Here is a 22,181-nt window from a genome sequence, read left to right as displayed (position 1 = left end):
GCCCCATACTTGTTAATAAAAGGGCATTGGGCATCTCCTAACACAAATTTGTCCCTCAGTGGCTGAGAAAAGTTTTGTTCATCCACTCTCAAGGGCTTAGTTCGGATGCTTCCAGGATACCTAGAAATGTTAATAGTAGGTATACAACAACAAGAACTAGATAAAACAAATCTCTGCAGATATGGAACTTAACATTTCAAGATTTAAGGCCAGGCACAGTGGCACATGCCTATTATTCAGTGAGGTGGGGAGAGTCAAAAGGATCACAGATTGGAGGCCGGCCAGCCTGGGTAACTTAGTTAGACCCTGTCTCAAAATTTTAAAAATTGATTGGGGATGTAACTCAGTGATGAAGCACTCCTGGGTTCAATCCCCAGTACTGCAAAAAAGAAAAAAGAAAAGAAAAATATTGGGGGCAATACTCTGCAACATATTAGAATAGGGTGAGAATAACTGAGTGGTTATTTTAGATTGGGTCTCTAAAGAGTGAACCAACCAGTCAGGGGAAGAATAATCCAAGCAGTAACTAGCTAGTCAAAGAATATAAGGCAGGAATAAGACTGGGCATGTTCAAGTATGAGAGAAGGCCAGTATGACCGAATTAGAGTTGGCAAGAGGAAGTGACACAAAAGGTCAGATCAGTCATTGAGATTTTTCTTCTGATTCAAGTCATTATTTTTTTTTCTGCCCACACAAAAATGTCTTCTTATAAGATCCTTTTCATATGAATGGCTTCATCATCCTCCCAATCATAGAAATCAAAACAAAACCAAATTACCCTTCCTCTTGCTTACATACTAGATGACCCACCTTCCTGCCTCACAAAATAAACAACAGCTTCAAGACAGAATTCCCTCAGCTTCCCAACACCAAACTATAAATATAGCATCTGTGTACCTTTTCCACTTTCCCTCATGTTGTATTCCAGATCCAACTCCCTGCAGCCCATTTCAGGATTCTTAGATTACATAGTATTTCATTCTTTGGTTCTTAAACCTCTACTGAATCTTCTCCATTAGTATTCAAATACTTCTTTCCCATTAAAAAAAAAAAACTAATATCTGCTCTCTCTTTCCTTTGTAGCTTTAGAATTATCTATACTGGCATTCTTTAATTTCTTGCCCCGCTCTGATTTTTCTACCATCTCACTGGTTGCTACAACTCAACACACACCAAAGTTGCACACACTAAGGTAATCAATGACCTATATCTATGTTGTAAAATCTACTGTATATCAACCTTATTGCATGTGAGTTCTTTAAATTTTTTTAAACCAATACATAAAAATTGTACGTTTATAGGGCACCACAGATGTTTTGTGGGGTTTTTTTTTACATTTTATTATTTTAGTTGTAGTTGGATGCAATACATTCACTTTATTTATTTTTTTATTTATTTTTATGTGGTGCTGAGAATCAAACCCAGGGCCTCGCAAGTGCTGGTGAGCACTCTATCGCTGAGCCACAACCCCAACCCATCACTGATGTTTTGATACATCTACATATTATGTAATATTCAAATCAGGGTGAAATCCCAATTATCACTTCTTTATGGTAAAATGAGGTAGGACAGAAAAAAGTTAAAAACTAGTAGAAAAGAGAAGGGAAAGGAAACTATTAAAAATTTTGAAAGCTTCGTGTTTTGTTTCTCATACTTTTGTTCCAAGCCAGTTTTTCTCCTAAGTCTGTCACTCCCAAATTTCTGGGAAATTGGGGCTGGGGTTGTGGCTCAGTAGTAGAGCGCTTGCCTGATATGTATGAAGCACTGGGTTCAATCCTTAGCACCATATAAAAAAATAATAAGTAAATAAATAAGGGGAAAAAAAAAGAAAGAAGAAAGTCTCAAGACCCCAAAAGCATTTCTCACTCTTGAAATAGCTTGCTTCCCACTCTTTAGATTGCTTCTTCCTTAAGAATACTTCTTGCTTTTCTAAATAAATCTGTGCCTCAATGTCTCACACATGCCAAAATTATTTTCTATTGAAAGATGAAGATCTGGTTGTTCTAAGTTGAGGTTCCCCTCTCCAGGACTTCTTTGGACCCCCTCCAGTGAAAAAAACAGAATCTTTTCTTCTAGCTTTAAAATATATTGCATATATTTTACATATACACCAGAACTGCCAGACATGGTGGCATAACTTTTAATTCTGGTGACTTGGGAGGCTGAGGCAAAAGGATCACAAGTTCAAAACAAGCCTTAGCAACTTAGTGAGATCCTGTCTCAAAATAAAACATAAAAAGGGTTGGGGATGTGGCCAATGGTAAAGCATCTTGGGTTCAATCCCAGTACAACAACAACAAAAACAAAACAAAACAAAACAAAAAAAACCCACCAGAACTTCTTTTTCCCATCTAACTGTAACTTAGTACCTGTTAGTCAACCTTTCCCCATTCCTCCCTCCCAACTACTCTCCCAACCTCTGGTACTTATAATTCTTCTTTCAATTTATGTGAGATTGACTTTTCGTTTGTGGTTCTCAGGATGGAACCCAGGGCCACACATGCTAAGCAAGCTCTCTTACCCCCAGCCAGTTTGATAGCAACTTTTTTTTTTTTTTTTTTTTTTTTGGTGCTGGGGCGGGAATCCAGGGCTTGGTGTGTGGAAAGCAAGTACACTACCAACTGAGCTCCATAATCCCCAGCCCGTGATATCAACTTTTTTAGATTCCATTTGAATGAGATCATAAGGTACCTCTTTCTGAGCCTGGCTAATCCCACTTTAACATAATAATCTCCAGTTCTATTCATTTTGTCCTAAAAAAAGAATCTCATTCATTTTGTGGCTAACTCCATTGTGTGTAATCTCATTCATTTATTGATAACTCCATTGTGTGTATACGTGTATCACATTTTTCTTATCCACTCATCCACTGATAGAAATTTATATTATTTGCATTTCTTGGCTATTGTGAATCATACTGGGTTTTTTATTATTGTTTTGTGGAGCTGGGGATTGAACTCAGGGCCTTGTGCATGCAAGGCAGGCACTCTACCCACTGTGCTATATCCCCAGCTTTGGAAGTCCTTTGTATATATATACCCACTAGCAGCATTGCTACATCATAGTTCTATTTTTTTGGGAGGTGGGTACTTGGGGTTAAACTGAAGCACCCCCAGACCTATTTTGTATTTTATTTAGAGGCAGGGTCTCAGTGAGTTGCTTAGCACCTTGTTGTTGCTGAGCTTGCTTTGAACTCAAGATCCTCTACTTCAGCCTCCTGAGCCACTAGGATTACAGGCATATGCCGGCTCATAGTTCTATTTTTAATTGTATGTATGTATGTGTGTGTGTTGGTACTGGGTACATCTCCAGCCCTTTTTATTTTTAATACTGAGAATTTAGCCTAGGGGTGCTTTACCACTTCACTATACCCCCAGCCCCCCATCTTTGTTTTTGAGACAGTCTTGCTAAATTGCTTAGGACCTTGCTAAATTGCTGAGGCTGGCCTCAAACTGCAATCCCCTGCCTTAGCCTCTCTGTGATTGCAGGTGTGTGCCACCATGCTCAGCTACTTTTAAATTTTTGAAGAATTTCCATACTGTTCTTCATAATGGCTATACTAATTTATATTCCTATCAGTGTATGCTATGCAAGATTTCCCTTTTCTCCACATCCTCACCAGCACTTCTTTTTTATAATAGCCATTCTAACTTAGTGAGATAATAATCTTTTTAGTTTTGATTTGCACTTCCCTGATTAGTAATATGATATTGAACATTTTTTTTCATATTCGTGTTGGTCACTTATATGCCTTCCTTTTTAAAAAAATGTGTTTAGATCTATCACCATAACACTTCTAATCACTCCATGTAAATACTCTTGTCCCTTTTTTTCTGACTTCATAGTCTTCTGATATATTCTTTTTGGTGTATGTGTGTGTGTGTGTGTGCACACATGCACCTGCACCCACACACATTTTGCTGGGGTTTGAACCCAGGACCTTATACGTGCTAGGCAAACAATCTACCACTGAGCTCCACCCCTAGCCAATACTCCTATTTCTGACCTCTCCTAGTAACATTTTCTTCTACCCAGATTTTAAATATTAAAATTCCTGAGCCAGAAATAATTTGATTTGGGTTCTGAAGTACATAATCTCTCTAAAGCAAAAATTTTAAATGAAAGAAAAATTCAATGAGGATGAACCAAAATAAATAATCTAGTTATCTATATCTATCACAGATAGTGCCTGGCACTATTTGGGATATTATCATTTAGAAAGTATATTATAAAGACAATATTTCTGACCTCATGGTTTATACTATAGTGGAAGCAACAACTATATACAATAATGTCGCTTAGTGATGTCATAGATATTATTAGACAACTAGAAACAAAATAAGGCTGAGAGTATAGATATTTAGAGAAAAATTCTCTGAGCAAGTGCATTAAGCAGAGACCTGAAAGAATATAAACCATAAAAAGACCTAGCAAAGAACTTTCCAGAGGGAAAAGCAAAACTTGAGGTAGAAAAAATGGCAAAAATTCCATCCTGGGTGAAGGACAGAGATTAGACAAGTAGGATCTCATAGACAAGAACAAAAAGTTTGGATAGTTTGGATTTTTTTTTCTTTTTTTCAGTAGTGGGAATCACAGGGTCTCATGCATGCTAGGCAAGCACTCTACAACTGAGCTATATCACTAGCCCAAAAGTTTGGTTTTTTTATTATTTAAGGAATTTATTATAATCCATTGGAGGATCTTGAGCAAGAAATGATAGGGTTGATTTAAAATTTTAAAAGATCATAAAACATGCAGTCTCATTAAAAATTTGATGAAACATTCATTTTTTAAGGGCTCACATAGTAGTTTTAAAAATTAAGTCAGAAGAAATTCTATGACTAATGCAGTTTAGCTCACTGAAATACAATTGGTTTTTTGGTTTTGTTGTGTTTGGTGCTAAGGACCAAACCCTGGGCTTTGTACATACTAATAAGCACATGTTTTACCACCCAGTTATATCTCCCCAGCCCCAAAATATAATTAATTTAAAATCATTTGATACAATTTAAGACTAGAATAAATCTTATCATTCACATACTCTCCAATATGTCTTCTCAGTTGAAATTAAAGTCCAAACACTGACATTCAGAGCTTTTTACAAATTTACAATGGTTTTAATCAAGTAAATATTTCCCTTTCAAATTTTCTTAAGGCTATAGATGAAAATTAAAATGTCTTGGGATTTATGTAGCAATCAAAATACATCATCTGCTTATAAAATTATCAATATTTCCTAGATAAGAAAAATTTGAAGCACCACTTCAGAGCTGAAGTGGAGATTAAAAACAAGAACAAATGTATATATCACACTGTTGTCAATTTTATATACTCTCAAGTCTGTATTAGTTTATCATCCAAATTTTTATTATAAAAATTATTTTCCAAATATATTACAATAATACAAAATTCATTTTATCTTAATTTTGACAGTACTGTTTACTTAAATAGTTAACAAACAAAACAGTTTTGCAAAGCAAACTTCCTTCCCAGTTGTTTATTAGAAAATAAAATGTAGACAGTAAAATTTCATTAATTGGGTCCAACAGACAATTAATATGAATAGTAAACTGGGGGAAAAAGCAACTTGGCTAACTTCTCAGGCCTTAAAACTTTAGCCTAACAAAATAATAAAAGGCAGTGCTTGGCACATAATATGGGGTCTTAATATGTATTACTGCATTTAATTCTATTTAGTTTTGTTTTTGTTTTTTTGTTTTTAATGTGGTGCTGGGGCTCAAACTCAGTGCCTCAGGCATGCTGGCAAGTGCTCTACACTGAACCACAACCCCAGCCCTTACACTTCATTAATCCTACTTTGCATGTACCCCACTTCTACAGCAATTACACTCTTAGTAAGCAAACTATTTTTAAAATGTAAGACTACCTCACTGAAGAGGCTAATTGCTCTGATATGTTTTTTAAATTTCTACTTAATTTTAGTTTTTTACATGTTGTGTAAAAATAAACTTATAATTAAGGTTTCATTGCATTTGAGAATTCATCTTTCAGCCACTGCTTAACAAACAGCAGAATAATCTGATCTCAGTACAAAAATCACTTTGTTTTCCAGACGTTCTAACATTATCCGTCAATTAGTTGGCAAGTTAAAATCTGATTTTCCAATGCTACCTCACACCATTTTTGCAACTTTTTATACCAACTCCTGCTATCTGAATATGCTCTTGGAATCTAATTTTATGCAAACAAATCTAATTTTATCCAAATAGGAAATGAAAAGTCAAAACAACTATATGACTTTATGAAGTAGGATAAATTATTCCATGACTATTTTATGTTTTAGAATGATACCCTCCAATAATGTAATTTATAGTTGATCACTGTAAAACACAACAAAACAAAACACAAACAAACAAAAAAGATAGCATTAGTTCTTATGCTACAAGGAAAGCTGTTATCCTGAAGTCAGAAGGTTTGAAAATTTCAATGCTTTTTTACAAGTGGCACCTAATTTTTGTAAAGACAAATATACTCAACCCAATAACATTACATGAAAGTCACCAGTGGGAAAAAAATCAACAAAATCTGACTTTAAAACTAGTTATTGGAATCTTAATAGCATTTAAATAATGTAGTGTAGACCTGGGCTAAAAGAACAATTAAGGCAGGTGGCACACAACAATTAAGGTGTGTGTGTGTGTGTGTGTGTGTGTGTGTGTGAGAGAGAGAGAGAGAGAGAGAGAGAGAGAGAGAGAGAGAGAATACATAAGCAACCAAAACATCATATTAAATCTCACATTATTTTGGATATTTTAAGAAAAGTTACTTTTAATTGCACAAATATTTCAATCAAAAAACAAACTGCCGTACACTGACCATGTGAATAACCACATATTGCCTGTATACAAGGTTCAAAGAAAGGAGATACAGTACAGTATTTTAGCTGCCAGTACTGAAAGTCTCAAGACTGAAGTCTAAGTGTATCCCTTGGAAGAGAAACTTGGCCTTTCTTCCCCAAAGATGTATATTCCTTTTCTTCTCCAGATGTAGTTAACTAAACAGATATTCCCAAAGTAATGAAGACTCATTTCAAGTAGTTACTCTGCTTGCAAGTTTTATTTACATGGGAATTGTTACTAGTGGTTTTTAGTGAAATCCTTGTATTTACATTATATATATGTATATATACATTTACACTTGAAAGGTAAACAAACTGTACAATAATAAAAAAATAAGAAAAAGAAATATAGTAACTTAGGTCCAATTCAGGAAATGAATGCATAAAAGTAAGATTAAATTTAGGCAGGTAGTATAATCTCAATGAGATTACAGCCAGAGGTTACATCCCCTTTATTAGGGTCACCAATACCAAGGAAATAGTTACCAGACTTACAAGGCCATCCTGAAACCTATTAAGACTCTGGGTACTCCCTTAATATTTTATTAAACTACCAGTTTCCACCAAGCCAGCCTCTATGATGGGGTTAACTTCTGAGGATTCCACTAGTAATCTCTAGGCTAGAAGGACCCATAGGGTAAAATATACCGGTACTCTCTGGTCCCATACTTCTAAAGAGGCAGTCACTACACTAACAAGACTCTCAGATTTGTTAGTTTAAAGACTATACATATACCACTAACAGAAACAGTGTGCTTAGGTTTTCTTTCAAACCACACTGCAACATAAAACATTATAAATTATTAACTGAATAGTATGTTATACATATACTCATAAAACTCGAGTGATTTAGTTCAGGTTTGAAAATTAAACATAAAAAATTTAATGCCAATTTATCAATGATTAATAATTTATCTGCTATGCCATCAGATTAAAAAATTATTTTTACCTTTTTCTTTTACTCTTATTTCCACTGATTACAAAAAAACACCTTATGCATAGTGTTTCACAAGGAATAAACCTTAGCTACATATAAGATTTCAATTTTCAAACTGGAATTAACAAATTTTGTTTCTACAGACAGAGGAGGAATTTTAACTAAAAATTTTAAAGTCTTATCAAGTAGTATGCTATTTAAGAACTCTCAGAATTCATTAATTTTTACTCTAACCAGTGAAAAATCTCATTATATTTTTGGACTTTAATCCCAAAGTCAAGTCTTCAGTCCATTAAAGTGCAAATAACTTCCTTTTTATCAGTTATTTAGTTTTCTTAATGTTAAATTACTAGGTGAACAATTTGTTATACTAGAACAGAAAGACTACAGATATTTGAATGGTAAGAATTCTTTAAGGAAGAAAAAGAATTTCCCATCAAAAACGAATAGACACAATACTGTGCGAAAACATTTAAACAAGAAACAATCTCCTACTAATGTTCCAGTTCCCAGATAATTTAAATTTGCCCCAACCTGTGAACAAAGATAAACAATTTCAGTGACTTAGTTTACAATCAAAGTTGCTAATTCTTGGTCTAAAATATCTGCAAATGGTCAGAACTGGAGATAATACCATACTATAGTATTTCAGAGGTTAAATTAGTATTTAACAATCCTAAGTGACCTCCATAGTGCCTTTGTGGTAATTGTTAAAAAAGAAAAGATGTAAAAATTCGAAGTATCTTTGAAGCTATTTTAAAAATTTATTGCATTAAACTGTTTACTCCAAATTATGGAGTATGTAATAACCATTTAGACTTTTTCCTCTGAAAAATGGCTCTCCCTACAAAATACTTTTTTTATTAATACTGTTAAGAAATTCCTTATTTCCTTTGCTTCAGCCATGGAATTTAAAATCAGCAGTTTCCACCTCTTGATTCTTTTAGATTCTCCAACAATTTTCTTTCATGCTTTTTACATAGAACACAGAAAACTTTCACCACCCCCCACCTCCCGAAAAAACCTACATTTTTTATATTTCAGTTAGTCTGTTAATTTTTAAGATTAGCTTTTCAGAGCAGGACTGCTGTTCTTGTCTCCTTCTTTAATATCCTTCATTACAGATGCAAAGACCTGGAAATTATATAAAATAAAGATTAGTCCTCAAGATCTACCACCCAGATTAAAGTGACAGATTAAATAACTATAGCATATAAACATGAAAAATCTTTAGTACATTTAATTATCCCTGAAATTTTTTCATTCTCAAATCCCAATTTTTTTAAACCTAATTTTATGGAATATGATTCAATTCCAATTTTCATCAATTGCCAAATATTCTTATATTAGTATTTAGTAACAGAACATTTTCTGGACCAACAGTCATTCCTACAGTCCATTTTCATAAGCAATAAATCTGTGCACTTATAGTGCCAATTGTCTGTATCATTAATAGATCAAGACATAATGCTTCTTTTATGTCACCTAACTTAGACCACTGTTATTTCCCTTCACAAACAATACAGTCAAAAAATCCATGATTAAGATGGGTGCAATGGTGCACACCTATAATCCCAGCCATTTGGGAGGCTGAGGCAGGAGGATCACAAGTTCAAAGCCAGCCTCAGCAACAGCAAGGCCCTAAGCAACTCAGTGAGACCCTGTCTCTAAATAAAATACAAAATAGGGCTGGAGATGTGACTCAGTGGTTGAGTGCCCTTGAGTTCAATCCTTGGTACCAAAAAAAAAAAAAAGAAAGCCACGATTATATATTAGAGTCTTTCTACTGCCAACCTTTAGTACATAGCAGATGTTTAATAAAATCATTGTTTATTTCAGATATCTAAGTAATTTTTAAAAATATTTTTTTAGTTGTAGGTGGACATAATACTTTTATTTGATTTATTTATTTTTATGTGGTGCTAAGGATTGAACCCAGCACCTCGCACGTGCTAGGCAAGCACTTCACCGCTGAGCCACAACCCCAGACCCTCTAAGTAATTATTTAACAGCTCTGCTAAACAAATGATCATTGTGATTTGAAGTTCAATAAAAAGTACTACTGAACTTACATAAAAATAAAGCTATAAATTTGGACATGTAGAAGAAAGATAATCTATTTTACATTCTTGCTTTTTCAAAGCCCCAAATTATTGAGGGCTAGGGATATGGCTTAGTTGGTAGATTGCTTGCCTTGCATGCACAAGGCTGTGGGTTCAATCCCCAGCACCAAATCTCAAAGCCCTAAATTATTATTATTATTATTTTGGTACTGGGGAGTGAATCCAGGGGCACTCAACCACTGAACCACATCCCCATCCCTTTTTTTGTATTTTACTTAGAGACAGAATCTCACTGAGTTATTTAGGGCCTTGCTAAGTTGCTGAGGCTGGCTTTAAACTCGAAATCCTCCTGCCTCAGCCTCCTGAGCGACTGGGATTACAGGCATGTGCCACCATGCCCAGCCCAAAATTATTTTTTAAAGATATTACATTTTTGAACTCATACACTAACATTTCAGAAATATATAACTTTTTTACAAGAAGCCAACTGATTATTTTAGCATATCGATTACAAACTTTAAAGTGCCATTCTACCTGAGTCCATTTTTTGGTGCTATTCTGCATCTGAATGGCTGCAATACAACTGAAGAGCTTTTCTGATGTGATATCTTCTGGTAATTTAGTTAGAAACTGTGCTATATGAATAAAATCCATCTGTAGGAGAATATCTTCATATAATCGGAGGATTCCTAATCCAGTCCTAAATAAAAATTCCTCTCCATCTCTGCAAAATACATCCCAGACTCGACAGGCCAGATCAAGTGGTAGTGACTTGCTATAGAGTGTAAAGATCCTAAAATTAGGAGGAAAAATAGTCTTGAAGTTTTTCATTATTAATTCATTCACTCATTAAGCATCTTTATAAAAAAATGATGATAAATAAATGATTATTGTGGTCTGTAGTTCAATTAAAAAAATTAGGGCTACAACAGCAAATAATATGGCTTATTCCCTAAACTTGAATAATGGAAAATTAAGTAATAAATAATAAAATTATGTGAATTCACAATCTTACATAAAGACAAAGCCTAATACAAACTCCAGATTAGTATAATAGTGTAGTGGTAAGGGTATGGAATCTGGGTTTGAATTTTCAATTTGCCACTGAGTTACTTGACCTTGACCAAGATATTTAGCCTTGCTGTGCCTCAGTTTCCTCGTTAGTAAACTAAAAAATAATAATACTTTCTACCTTAGGATTGCCTTGAAAATTAAAGGAATTAATAAATACAAAGTGTTTGGAGTGGTGTCTAAGCACATAAGAAATATTCATGGCTGGGGGTATAGCTCCGTGACAATGCATGCTTAACATATGCAAGGCCCTGGGTTGAATTTCATCACCAAAAAGAAAAAAGAAAGGGAGAGAGAAAAAAAGAAAAAGGAAAAGGAATGTTCAATAAAAATTACTTATTGTTAGTGTATAAGGAAGCTAGATATCATCTTTAGTAACCTAATAAAACCTTATAATAATTCACTTCCCCTTCCAGCAAACATCCATTGTTTTGTTTGCTCCTCTACCAAGCTTTACTTATTACTTCCTTTCCAATAGAATCACCAAAATGGCTTTTCTTGTCCTTTCTAACAGTGTCTGACCGTGTTATTCTTTATCCAATGGTGCATCAGGTGGCATTCTGGTTTGGGAAGTAGGAGAATAGGTACTAGAAGACTTGTCTTAAAATTGCCTTAGCAAATAAAAGGACACAACTTTTTAAAAATTATTTTTTAAAGTTGTCGATGGACCTTTATTTTATTTACATGTGGTGCTGAGAATCGAACCCAGTGCCTCAATACATGCTAGGCAAGCACTCCACCAATCCAGTCCATGATACAACTTTTTTCCCTGATTAGTTTGAGGTAGGGCTGATGGAATCTGAAGGGAACTAAAGGCTCTCCCACAAAACAAAACAAACAAAAATTTAGAACTGCCAGTTACTCATTCTTATCTTGAAAAAATGATTCTGGGATTTGTATGTAATAAGTTCAACAAGGGTAGTGAAATAAAAGTTCATCTCTACTTCTTAAATTAAGGGTTTCTTTCCACCCCTTCCTCACAGAATTAGTATTTGATCTCAATTCTCTGGGTTTCATGATATAAAATCCTCTCCCATTATCTTGGGAAGAACTCTAATATTCCTAGTGAAAATGGAAGAGCATACATTGAAAATTAACTCAAGTTTTTTTTTTAAAAAGCCTGAGTAGAAGAAGGCCCAAGCTGGAATTACAGGTTTGTATTCTTAGCTACTAGGGAGGCTGAAGCAGGAGGATCACTAGCCTGGTGCTCAAAATGAAATTTTTAAAAAAGCTTTCCTAACAAGGCCCTATGTTCAATCCCCAATCCCCCTCCCTCCCTCCCTCCTTTTCTCTCTCTCTCTCTCTCTCTCTCTCTCTCTCTCTCTCTCTCTCTCACACACACACACACACACATATTTAAAAAAAGGAGGAGGAGGAGGTCCCAAAAGGTCCAAATAAGTGGGAAAATATCATATTTGATCAATAACATCACTTATTTATTTTTCTATATTAAAGCTTAATACTACTTAAGTGATTTTGAATGACTAGGTCTTAAAGTCTAAACTACCATGTGTACTCTTGTCAAAACTATCTTAAGATCGACTGTTCCATCTTTTTCAAAATGTTCACCCATCATTCTACAATCAATTGGCTACTGCTCTAAGTTCCAACAGATCTTGAATTGGAAAGATGAAGCACCTAGATAAGGCATCATTCTTCTGTCAGAAATCTGGATAAAGTTTTGAAAAACAGCCCTTGGTAAATAAACACTATCAAAACTATTATAAGCCCTTGTGTGTTAAAAATAATAAATAGCAACTGACTCTGAGAGCTTAGCGCATGCGAGGTCTTGAAAGAGATAAAACATATAAAGCTACAACAGAAGACATAAATATTACTAATCCCTTTTATAGATAAGAAACTGAAACACAAATTGAGAGATTCTGACTTAAACCCAGAGTCCATACACTTTTGTGGGGGCAGAGGGTACCAGGGATTGAATCCAGGGGCGCTTCAATACTGAGCCACATCCCCAGTCCTTTTTATGTTTTATTTAGAGACAGGATCTCGCTGAGTTCCTTAGGGCCTCGCTTTTGCTGAGGCTGGCTTTGAACTTGCGATCCTCCTGCCTCAGCCTTCCGAGCTTCTGGGATTACAGGCATGCGCCAGTGGACCTGGCCAAGTCCATACTCTTAATCCAATACATCCCCATAAAAATGTGGAAGTTTCTCTATTTCTAAGGAAAGGTTCTTTAATATGTATGATCCTATGCATGAGATTTACAATATTTCCTAAGCACAGAAAAAGTTATATAATTTATCTCCTTTTCATTATTATTTGTTATGTATATTATGACTTACCAGTCTATCAAGTATATGTCTGGTGTAAGACTATAAGACTTGAAATGAAGAAATAGTTTGGATAGATTTTCTTCAAAGAAAACTTCAAATGTTGCAAAATATTTCAACATCTGCAGACAGAAAATTCAATAAAGTTATAAAAGAATATACACTAGAAAAATAGAACTAAGTTCTTAACATTAATAGAAAATCTTGTTTATTAGCACCTCTTTTGTGTCTTCACAAGTTCAAATTCAGATTACCTTAGTAATTATTGTCTTTTACTTTAAGGGGCATTCAGAATACAGAACATACAAAAGAAATAGTTCATTCAAATGTTCATACCATGCTGTGATCCACACGAAAAAAAGCCAATTGACATGGTTTATTCAGGAGATTTGCAAATGCAATGAAAGCATCTGCCTCTTCCAAATTGAGAATGAGCACTGCTGCGATGAAAGACATCCCTTGGACCTTTTGAGGAAAAGAAAATCAAAACAGATTTAAAATAATGATTCTCTACAGTTTATGTAATTGAATTTCTAAAAAATTACAAAGTTGTGTTACAAAGTAGAATTTACCAAGATTTCTTCTTTCTTCCCAGCAAAGGTAAATACAGAACACCCATAAAGGTAAATACAGAACACCCATAACAGTTTTGAATTCTAATTTTACATTTTTGTTCATGTGGTATAGTTTAATAAGTATGAGGAAAAATTTGAGGGAAAAAAGTATCAATTTTTACTTGCTACAAAAATCTCAGTGTGTTATCTACTCAATTTTCATTTCCTCTCTAAATTCTTTCAAAATATAGAATATAGAATCACAAAGTTTAGTGAAAGCCAGGTGATTATTTTCATTTTTATAACAAATCTCTTTTGAGTTGGAAATGAGGAACTAAGAATAAAAGAGGTCTATAAAATGTGCTGCTAAAATTCTAAGAATGAAGTTTGTAGGGATTCAGATAACCTAGATTCCTGGTAAAGAGGAGAAAGAAATGGGGTAAACACCATTCCAGGATGGTGTTTAAGCACAGGCATAACAGAAGAAATGGGAATAACAGGTGAAGCACAAGATTTATGAGAAATGGAAGACATCTGAGAAAAGTAGGATATATTTGTATTATGAAAGGCCTTGAGTAAAAAGCCAAGGAATATAGATGTTTGCTTGTGAGTTATCAGTAGCAACTGTACATGTCTTTAATTTTTAAAAAGTTGTCAACTATTTACTTCTAATAGAGATTTATATGATGAACGTACACAGGGAGACTACAAAGAATAACTGTAATTACACAATGTTTTTCCCAAATATTTTGAAAGGGTAGCCTATAATTACTATCTATTACTAATTTTACTTTCTCAGTTCCTTTTTTTTTTTTTTTTTGGCAGCACTGGTAATTGAATCCAGGGGTATTCTGCCATACAGCCATATTTCAAACCCTTTTATTGTTTTATTTTTAAGACAGGGTCTCACTAAATTGCTGAGGCTGGCCTTGAACCTGAGATCCTACTTGCCTCACCCTCCCACATTTCTGAGATTACAGGCATGCAACATCATATCCGGCTTGATATTTTTATATTGCAGCATACTTCAATATGGATTCCTGCTCCACTACTATATAATGTTGAGACTTCTCTTATCAGCATGATCAATGATATTTATTGTAAAACCCAGTGGGAAGTTTCCTATATTCACAGTAGTACTCTCTTAGCTTCTATGATTCCATATTTCTTTGCTCTCCTACTTCTCAGACTTCCCTGAAGATTATACAATAATTGGCTGTTTGATTTTGTAGAATACAAATCCCATGAGGACAGAGACTGTATTAGGCAGAGCAACTGTCCTTCAGAGATATTCAAATCCTAATTCCCAGAATCTGTGAAAGTATTACAATACATGGCAAAAAGGACTTTGCAGATGTGATTAAATAATAAAATCTTAAAACAAGATTATCCTGGATTATCAGGGTGGGCCCAAAGCAGTCATTGAAGGACCTTAGAAGTAAAAAAGAGAAACAGGAGAGTCAGAGATTTTAAATGCTACACTGTTGGCTTTGAAGCCATGAGCCAAGGCAGAATAGACAAGGAAATAGATTTGGCCCTGGAACCCACAGAAGGAACACAGCCCTGCCAATATCCTGACTTGAACTGAGTGAAATCTATTTTGGACTTCTGACCTGAAGAAATATCAGTTGCATTGTTTGAGGCCATTAAGTTTGTGGTAATTTGTTATAGCAACAATAGGAATCTAGGGGCTGGGGTTATGGCTCAGAGGTAGAGCACTTGCCTAGCATGTGTGAGGCACTGAGTTCAATCTTCAGCACCACATAAGAATAAATAAAGCTATTGTGTGCACTTATAACTAAAAAAAATTAATAATATGTTTTTTTAAAAAACAATAGGAAACTAATACAGAGACAAGACCATGTCTATTCGTTCATGACTATATTGTTAGTCCACAATATTTACTGAATGGATACTAAGGGCAAGCTTTTAACCATCTGTAATAAAATGGTAGAAAAACAATAAAAGTATTAAAACTACATTTGATTGAATATAAGATACTGTTAATTTAAAAGTAGTATTATGGCTGTGCATAGTAATCCCAGCTACTCAGAAGGCTGAGGTGGAAGGATTTTGAGTTTGAGGCCAACAACATGGGTAAGGCCCCATGTCAAAAATATAAAAATAAAGAAAGTAATATATATACTACTAAAAAGGAAGAAATTACAATACTTTACCACTTAGAATTTTATTTTATGCATATTCATAAAGCTATTTAAAGCTCACTAAAATCCATTGCATATCACTTTGTGCATATATTATAGGAAAATAATAAAAAGTTGTTTCCACAGTTTCTTCAGAGTCAGATTCTTCTGAATATTCTGTATCTATTATTCATGATGTAACATACTGAAAAGGATATGTCATTTATGGTAGTGTTCCTATCAAAAATGTTTAACTTGAATCTAATCATGAAAAAAATCATGATAGTAGTATTTACATTCCATTGCATCCACGTTTAAAGGAAATGTAAGATATTCAGTGCCAAAAATTTAACCTTTACAGTTAAACTTACTATGAAAAAATTAAATGTCAACTTACATGTGTGCAAGGGATACCTCCTTTTAAATACCCGAAGCAAGAGAGTTTAAAGATTCACTCAAATTTCACTTTCTCCATAAGGACTATTTCACCACCATTTTAAATACAACCTGCTCTACCCCAAACATGTCAATTCTCCCCATTACCACACCATACTTTTTCCATAGCACTTATCACCTTTTACTATAACCTGACTTACTTGTTTGTTTTTTATTGTCTGTTTTCTCCTTCTAAAGTGTAAGCATTATAAGGAGAGTAATCTTTTGTTCACTAAGGTATCTCAAGTGCCTAGAACAATGCCTAGCATACAGCAATAATAATAAGCATGTAAATATTTGTTGAGTGCGTGAGCAAATACAAATGAATATGCAACAAAACAAAGTAAACTTTTATCAGACAGCCACCTTATGGTGAGGACCCTAAAGTTCTTCTATTTTAAGGCAAACGTGAGAAGATGAAGGTTTCATACCTTCTAGTTATATGTAACTATTGAACACTAACATTTTCTTTGTTCCTTCCCAAAATTCAACTACCATAACAGTAAAGAAAAAATGAGTACTAATCCTCATAAGAGAACAAAGAAAATGGAAAACAATATGAACAGTATATAAAAGATGTTAATAGCATTTTATAAATTTTAATTTAAATAAAGGAAATGTTGAAAGTAAAAGATCTATAGAGGAGGAAGCCAATAATCAGTGAACCAATTCAGCAACAAAATGCTGTAAGGCTCAGGAACTGAAGTTATTAGATACCTCTGAAACTGAGTGGTAGGGCCAAAAGTAGAGTTTGTACACCCCATAAAAGAAGGAAATCCCCTCCTTTGTCTTATATGGATAGGTGCCTATTCTTCCCTTAACCTGGCCGAATATAAGAGTTTTATTTTATAGAGGAACAGTGAGGGGAAAGAGGTTTAGTGAGAGCGGGGATAAAGGAATCACACTGATAGCAGAAGCATTAAATAAAATTTTATAAATCAAATGATGAAAAATCCCTAGGAGCAATCTCACAAAGCTGGCAGCCAGTCTTATAAGCTCCTGACAAGAGATGGAAAGTCTCCTCTCTAGGTAAGTTGATTAGCCCAAAGAAAGCATTCAGGTATATTTAATATGTATTGTAAATGTCTAATACAACATAAGAAATTTGATAATAGATAAAATGTTCATATTCAAAAAACGGATTGAAACAAATACTTACATAACCAACATCAGGTCTGTAACATGTATATGCCCCTAAGATACTATGTAAAACATCGTGATATGGGCCACCCTTAGGAGAGAAAAATGAAATTTTAAACTATATGAATAATTGTCTCTAGGTTATTTCTCACATGTTAAAAAACTGTTGCATTTCCTAAATGACTAGTTTTAGTGTATTAACAATTATCAAAAATATTATAAATGCATTCTACCAAGATATTTTAAAAATTATTAACAAAAATATTCAATGATGAATAACAAAAAAGTCAAATATGCTCATTTGATGAATGCAAGCTATATAATGCAATATAATGTGCAAACAATTTTAAAGACTTCTAGACTTGGTACAATAGGAATAAAATTAACACAGATTATTATTTTTTTCTTCTGGCTAGGACAGGGGGGAATTGCTGGAGCCTGAACCCAGGGCCTCATACATGCTCTAGGACTGAGCTAAACACCCAGAGATTTCATTTTATGTAATACAATTTGAACAAAAGAGAACCATCAAACTACAACTAAATTAAATTGTATTAATAATTTTAACCTTAACAGAAAAAAATTTTCTCAGTTTATCAATCATACACCCTATATTATAAAACTATTTCTTCCCATTTCAATGGTAAAATTTAAAAATAATTAACCACTTCTTCCTATAAAAACTAAATAGGAAAATAAACTATTCCTATTTCAGTAGCAATTCTGAAAAATTTTAAGTCTTGAGGACAAAGTTTATTATATTTTAATAATTTACTAAGCAAAAATATTAAGAATTCAAATATCTTACAGAATAAAAATATTATTAATATTTTAAAAATTCACCATGACAAAAGTGTATTAAGTACTTATTACACAAAAGGTATTATGTGCTTTGCTACCTACAATGTATTTCCATCAGTAGAGCAAAATAATAGAAATTTCATACTAGTTTTGTACTTTTTGTATACGGGCCCCAATTTTTCTAGTTCTGCTTTTTAAAAAATAATAGCTATTCATTTCGAGAATTTGTCCCCTTGGACATTGAAAGACTAAAAAATAGTAGTTACAATTTCGTTAGAAACCCTCACCTTCTGAAAGATGTAGAGAGATGGAAATGTACGGGATATGTCCAACTTAATTAATTCCAGACTGGCCTCTCGGTCAGCAACAGATACACCTGTATTTACCAAGTAGATAAAATTTCAATGATCACTTGGCTGTAACATGTTCAATTTTGTAAACACAGAATGAACATTCAGCATATATGTTATTTAAGGAAAGTTAAAAGTGGAATTATCAAGAAACAGTTCAAGAAATGCCATATTACTTTTGCTAGAACTTAAACTCTAATATGAAGAAAATATCTACACATTTATCAGAAAAATATATGGTGAAAGAACTCTGCTTCCAGTTTTTATAAAATGTAAGGGCAGGATATTACTCCCATGGTAATAACTAGGGAAAAAATACATATATCACATTGTAAAAATTACTATAGAGATGATAAACAGAGGTCTAGAGGACTTACAATTACAGGAGGGTAAGAACCTTTCCTACGGAAGTGAACATCAGTGGCCATTTTTCTTCCTAGAAGCCTCCAAATCTAGGAATGGGTTTAGAATTGAGCTTGCCAGAGGCAAAAGCACTCTGCTTGAGGAAAGAGAAACCAAAAGAGTTTTCATCGCCAAATAAGATTGAAGTGACATAGGAATCTGGAGGAGCCTTGAATTTGGTATATCTGATTTTCCCGTATAGAATTTTTGCTGAATGCATGGGATCAGGTTTGAAGGTAAAATGAAATCACCCAAAGTCACGTGGTCCTTGGGAGAGCATCTCATTGGAGAAGAAGCCTATAATCAAAATAAGACAGTTCTTCCCATGAAGTAATATGAAACCTGAGATGAACTAACTCTATTGAAAGCTGCAACTTGGCCCCAACTTAGGTTAACTACTGATTGAATTAAGGCGATAAATCCCTAATCCAACTACCTGAAAGGAACCTGCTTCCTCTGCAAGGGAAACATCAATTTCCTTTTCTGTATTCTTTTTTTTTTAATATTTATTTTTTAGTTTTAGGTGGACACAACATCTTTATTTTATATTTTTATGTGGTGCTGAGGATCAAACCTAGCGCCTCATGCATGCTAGGCAAGCACGGTACCACTGAGCCACACAACCTCAGCCCCTGTGTATTCTTTTTATATACAGTATCTGGCATACCATTAAAACTTTTAAGATATGCAAAGAAGCAGGAAAACAGGACTTATAATCAAGAGGAAAACCAGCCAACAGAAGCAGACCAATGGGTAATCCAATGTTGGAATTAACACACAAGAATGGGGTCTGTTATAAATATGTTAAAGAAAATAGGGAAAACATATCATAAAATATAGAATGGAAGGATGAAGAAATTCAATAAAGAAACATAATATAAAAGAATAACCAAGTGAATGTTCTAGAATTACAAATATACCACCTAAAATTAGAAACTCTTTGGATAGATTAAATAATATACTAGATAGAAGAAAGGATTAGTAAACTTGATTACAGGTTAATAAAAATCACTCAAACTGAAGCAAAAAGAGAAAAAAATTTAAAGTATAAGAGTCTTGTTAAATGGTCTACCATAAACATAACTGAAGTACCAGAAAGAGAACAAGAGAGATGGAGCTGAAGTAATATTTGAAAAGATAATGGCTAAAGAGTTAAATAATAACTGTAAGTTATAAATACTCAGGAAATAAGAAAACTGTGATTAAATAGAACACTACTTGTGATTTATATTTTAAACTTTTCCTATTTCAAGGGCAATTATGAAAAATTTTAATTCATGGGATAAAACTTCTATTTTAAGTTTAGTAGTCAAAAATATTAAGAATTCAAATATCTTACAGAATAAAAATTCAATTTCTACCAAAGTGCAACTTTATTTACTCATAACAAAATGTCCGAGAAGTTAGTTTTTTATTTTAATTCTTACAATTTTGATGCTTCATAACAGTTTAAAAGAAATAATGAAACAGTTGAAATCCTACCTGTCTAAAACTTGTACATCTTCACCTTCCTTGTACTTTTAATTCCCCACAAGTAACTGACATAGGAAACAGGACTTAGGATGATACTTACATAAACACAGAAATCAAGTCTTCTCCCTAATGTTATTTAGTAAAATTTCCCCACCCTAATGTTCATTTTTTAAAACAGAAAAAAAATTAACATCCTTCTAGAAAACCACTATAAGATAGGCACCATTTCTCTATCCAAAACTGTGTTCATTTTTAAGTTTTACTTACTGGCAAGAGAAGAGGGTTTGCTTTCTATAAAATAAACAAATATATAAAAGTGACTGACAGAAAAACTGTTCCTCATTATTAAAGCACAGTAGATGGTTAAGTAAATTTACTTAAACTCAATAAACTATGATGAGAGAGAGAAAATCCTCTCGTTTTCTCCAAAATGATTAGGGAAAAAAATTGATGAGAGTAGAGGGAAAGAGGGCTATGGGTGAGTTAAATGAACAAAGAATAAAGCACAATAAGAATTATAAATATTGGGGAATAAGTGAAAGTCAGTGGATGGGGAAAGACAAGAGGTCACAGTGAGAGATGAAGAACCTCTATCCTTAAGTAAGAGTTTGGCCTAAAACTACTTCATTGCTTTAACTGCTATGATTTAAATCCTGAGCCTTGGAGTACAACAAATCTGGTTTATATAACCCAGGTTCTCTGCTTACAAGTTGTTTAGCTTCTCTAAGCCTCAGTTTTCTCTTGTATAATTCAGAATAATACCTATGAAAAAGGTTATTAAGATTCAGTGAGATAAAGTATGTAAAGCAGTTACCACAGTTCCTGGCATATGGTATAAAACCACACTATTATCTTCAGTAATTAGATTTTCATCCTGAAATTATTAAAAACAAAAATCGCACCTTCTGTATCATTTTCTGAATTTGATTCACTGAAGCTTTTCCACCGTTCTTTTGCTCTTGAAAGGAAGATTTCATAAAGTTCTGGGGAAAAATTTATAAATTGTAAGAAAGAAATATACTCACATATTTTCATTCTTTACCTATTATAGGTCAGGTCTCCCTGGTATAGTGGATATTGAAAAAAAAATAGTACTTAAAAACACTTAATTCTACTGAAACTACTCATTATACAACCAGAAAGATAGCAAATAGAAATGCTGGTGATTGACCATTCAAGAAGTTACAATATAGAATCCAAGTATGAGGCAGAAGGAATGCCATTTTGCTCAAGGAGTGCATAATTTTTGGAGCTAGTCAGACCTAGATTCATATTTGAACCCTGCCACTTAATATCTGCGGGACTTCAAGAATGTTACTTAACTACTCTGGAACTTGGCTTTCTTCATCTGTAAACTACAGAAAAATAACACCTACTCAGAGGTTTACTGATGGTTAAACAAGAGATTTTATGTAAAGCTCCTGGCACTTTATAGACCCTCAATAAATGTTAGTTCTTGCTTTCTTCCTCTCCTTAAATTGGTTTCTCTATTATTATATTGCTAGCTAAAGCTACCGTACTTCATGAGGAATTGGTCTAAAGTCTACATACAAAAATTTTTATCCCTATCTTTATATTTTATGTGCCCTATCACTCACTTTTTGAGAATACCATTATGATTCCATATACAGTCTCATAAAACTTCAGCAACAGAAAAATTGAAA

General features: G+C 33.6%; 1 protein-coding gene across 6 annotated transcripts in view; it reads right to left on the bottom strand.

Annotated features, from left to right (window-relative positions):
* Positions 1–7,058: 7,058 nt before the first annotated feature.
* The window catches only part of Tbc1d12 (TBC1 domain family member 12), an 87,798-nt gene continuing 72,675 nt past the window's right edge, over positions 7,059–22,181 (bottom strand). For 5 of the 6 annotated variants that reach the window (XM_058581099.1, XM_046450134.2, XM_058581103.1 and 2 more), the window contains 7 exons: positions 21,420–21,500; positions 18,580–18,668; positions 17,511–17,582; positions 13,555–13,683; positions 13,231–13,340; positions 10,394–10,652; positions 7,059–8,930 (listed from right to left, as the gene is read on the bottom strand). In XM_058581099.1, coding sequence (XP_058437082.1) covers positions 8,862–8,930; positions 10,394–10,652; positions 13,231–13,340; positions 13,555–13,683; positions 17,511–17,582; positions 18,580–18,668; positions 21,420–21,500 — 809 coding nt within the window. In that variant the 3' untranslated portion in view covers positions 7,059–8,861. The remainder of the gene's footprint in view (positions 8,931–10,393; positions 10,653–13,230; positions 13,341–13,554; positions 13,684–17,510; positions 17,583–18,579; positions 18,669–21,419; positions 21,501–22,181) is intronic. The other variant, XM_058581100.1, reaches the window with a different exon arrangement.

This window comes from Marmota monax, unplaced genomic scaffold (genome assembly GCF_021218885.2).
Source record: "Marmota monax isolate L192 unplaced genomic scaffold, Marmota_monax_Labrador192_F-V1.1 WCK01_AAM20220418_F8-fsc00004, whole genome shotgun sequence".
In the NCBI taxonomy this organism is placed as follows: Eukaryota; Metazoa; Chordata; class Mammalia; order Rodentia; family Sciuridae; genus Marmota; species Marmota monax.
Note: the sequence above shows the minus strand (reverse complement) of the source record. Positions and strands in the feature narration are given on the sequence as shown.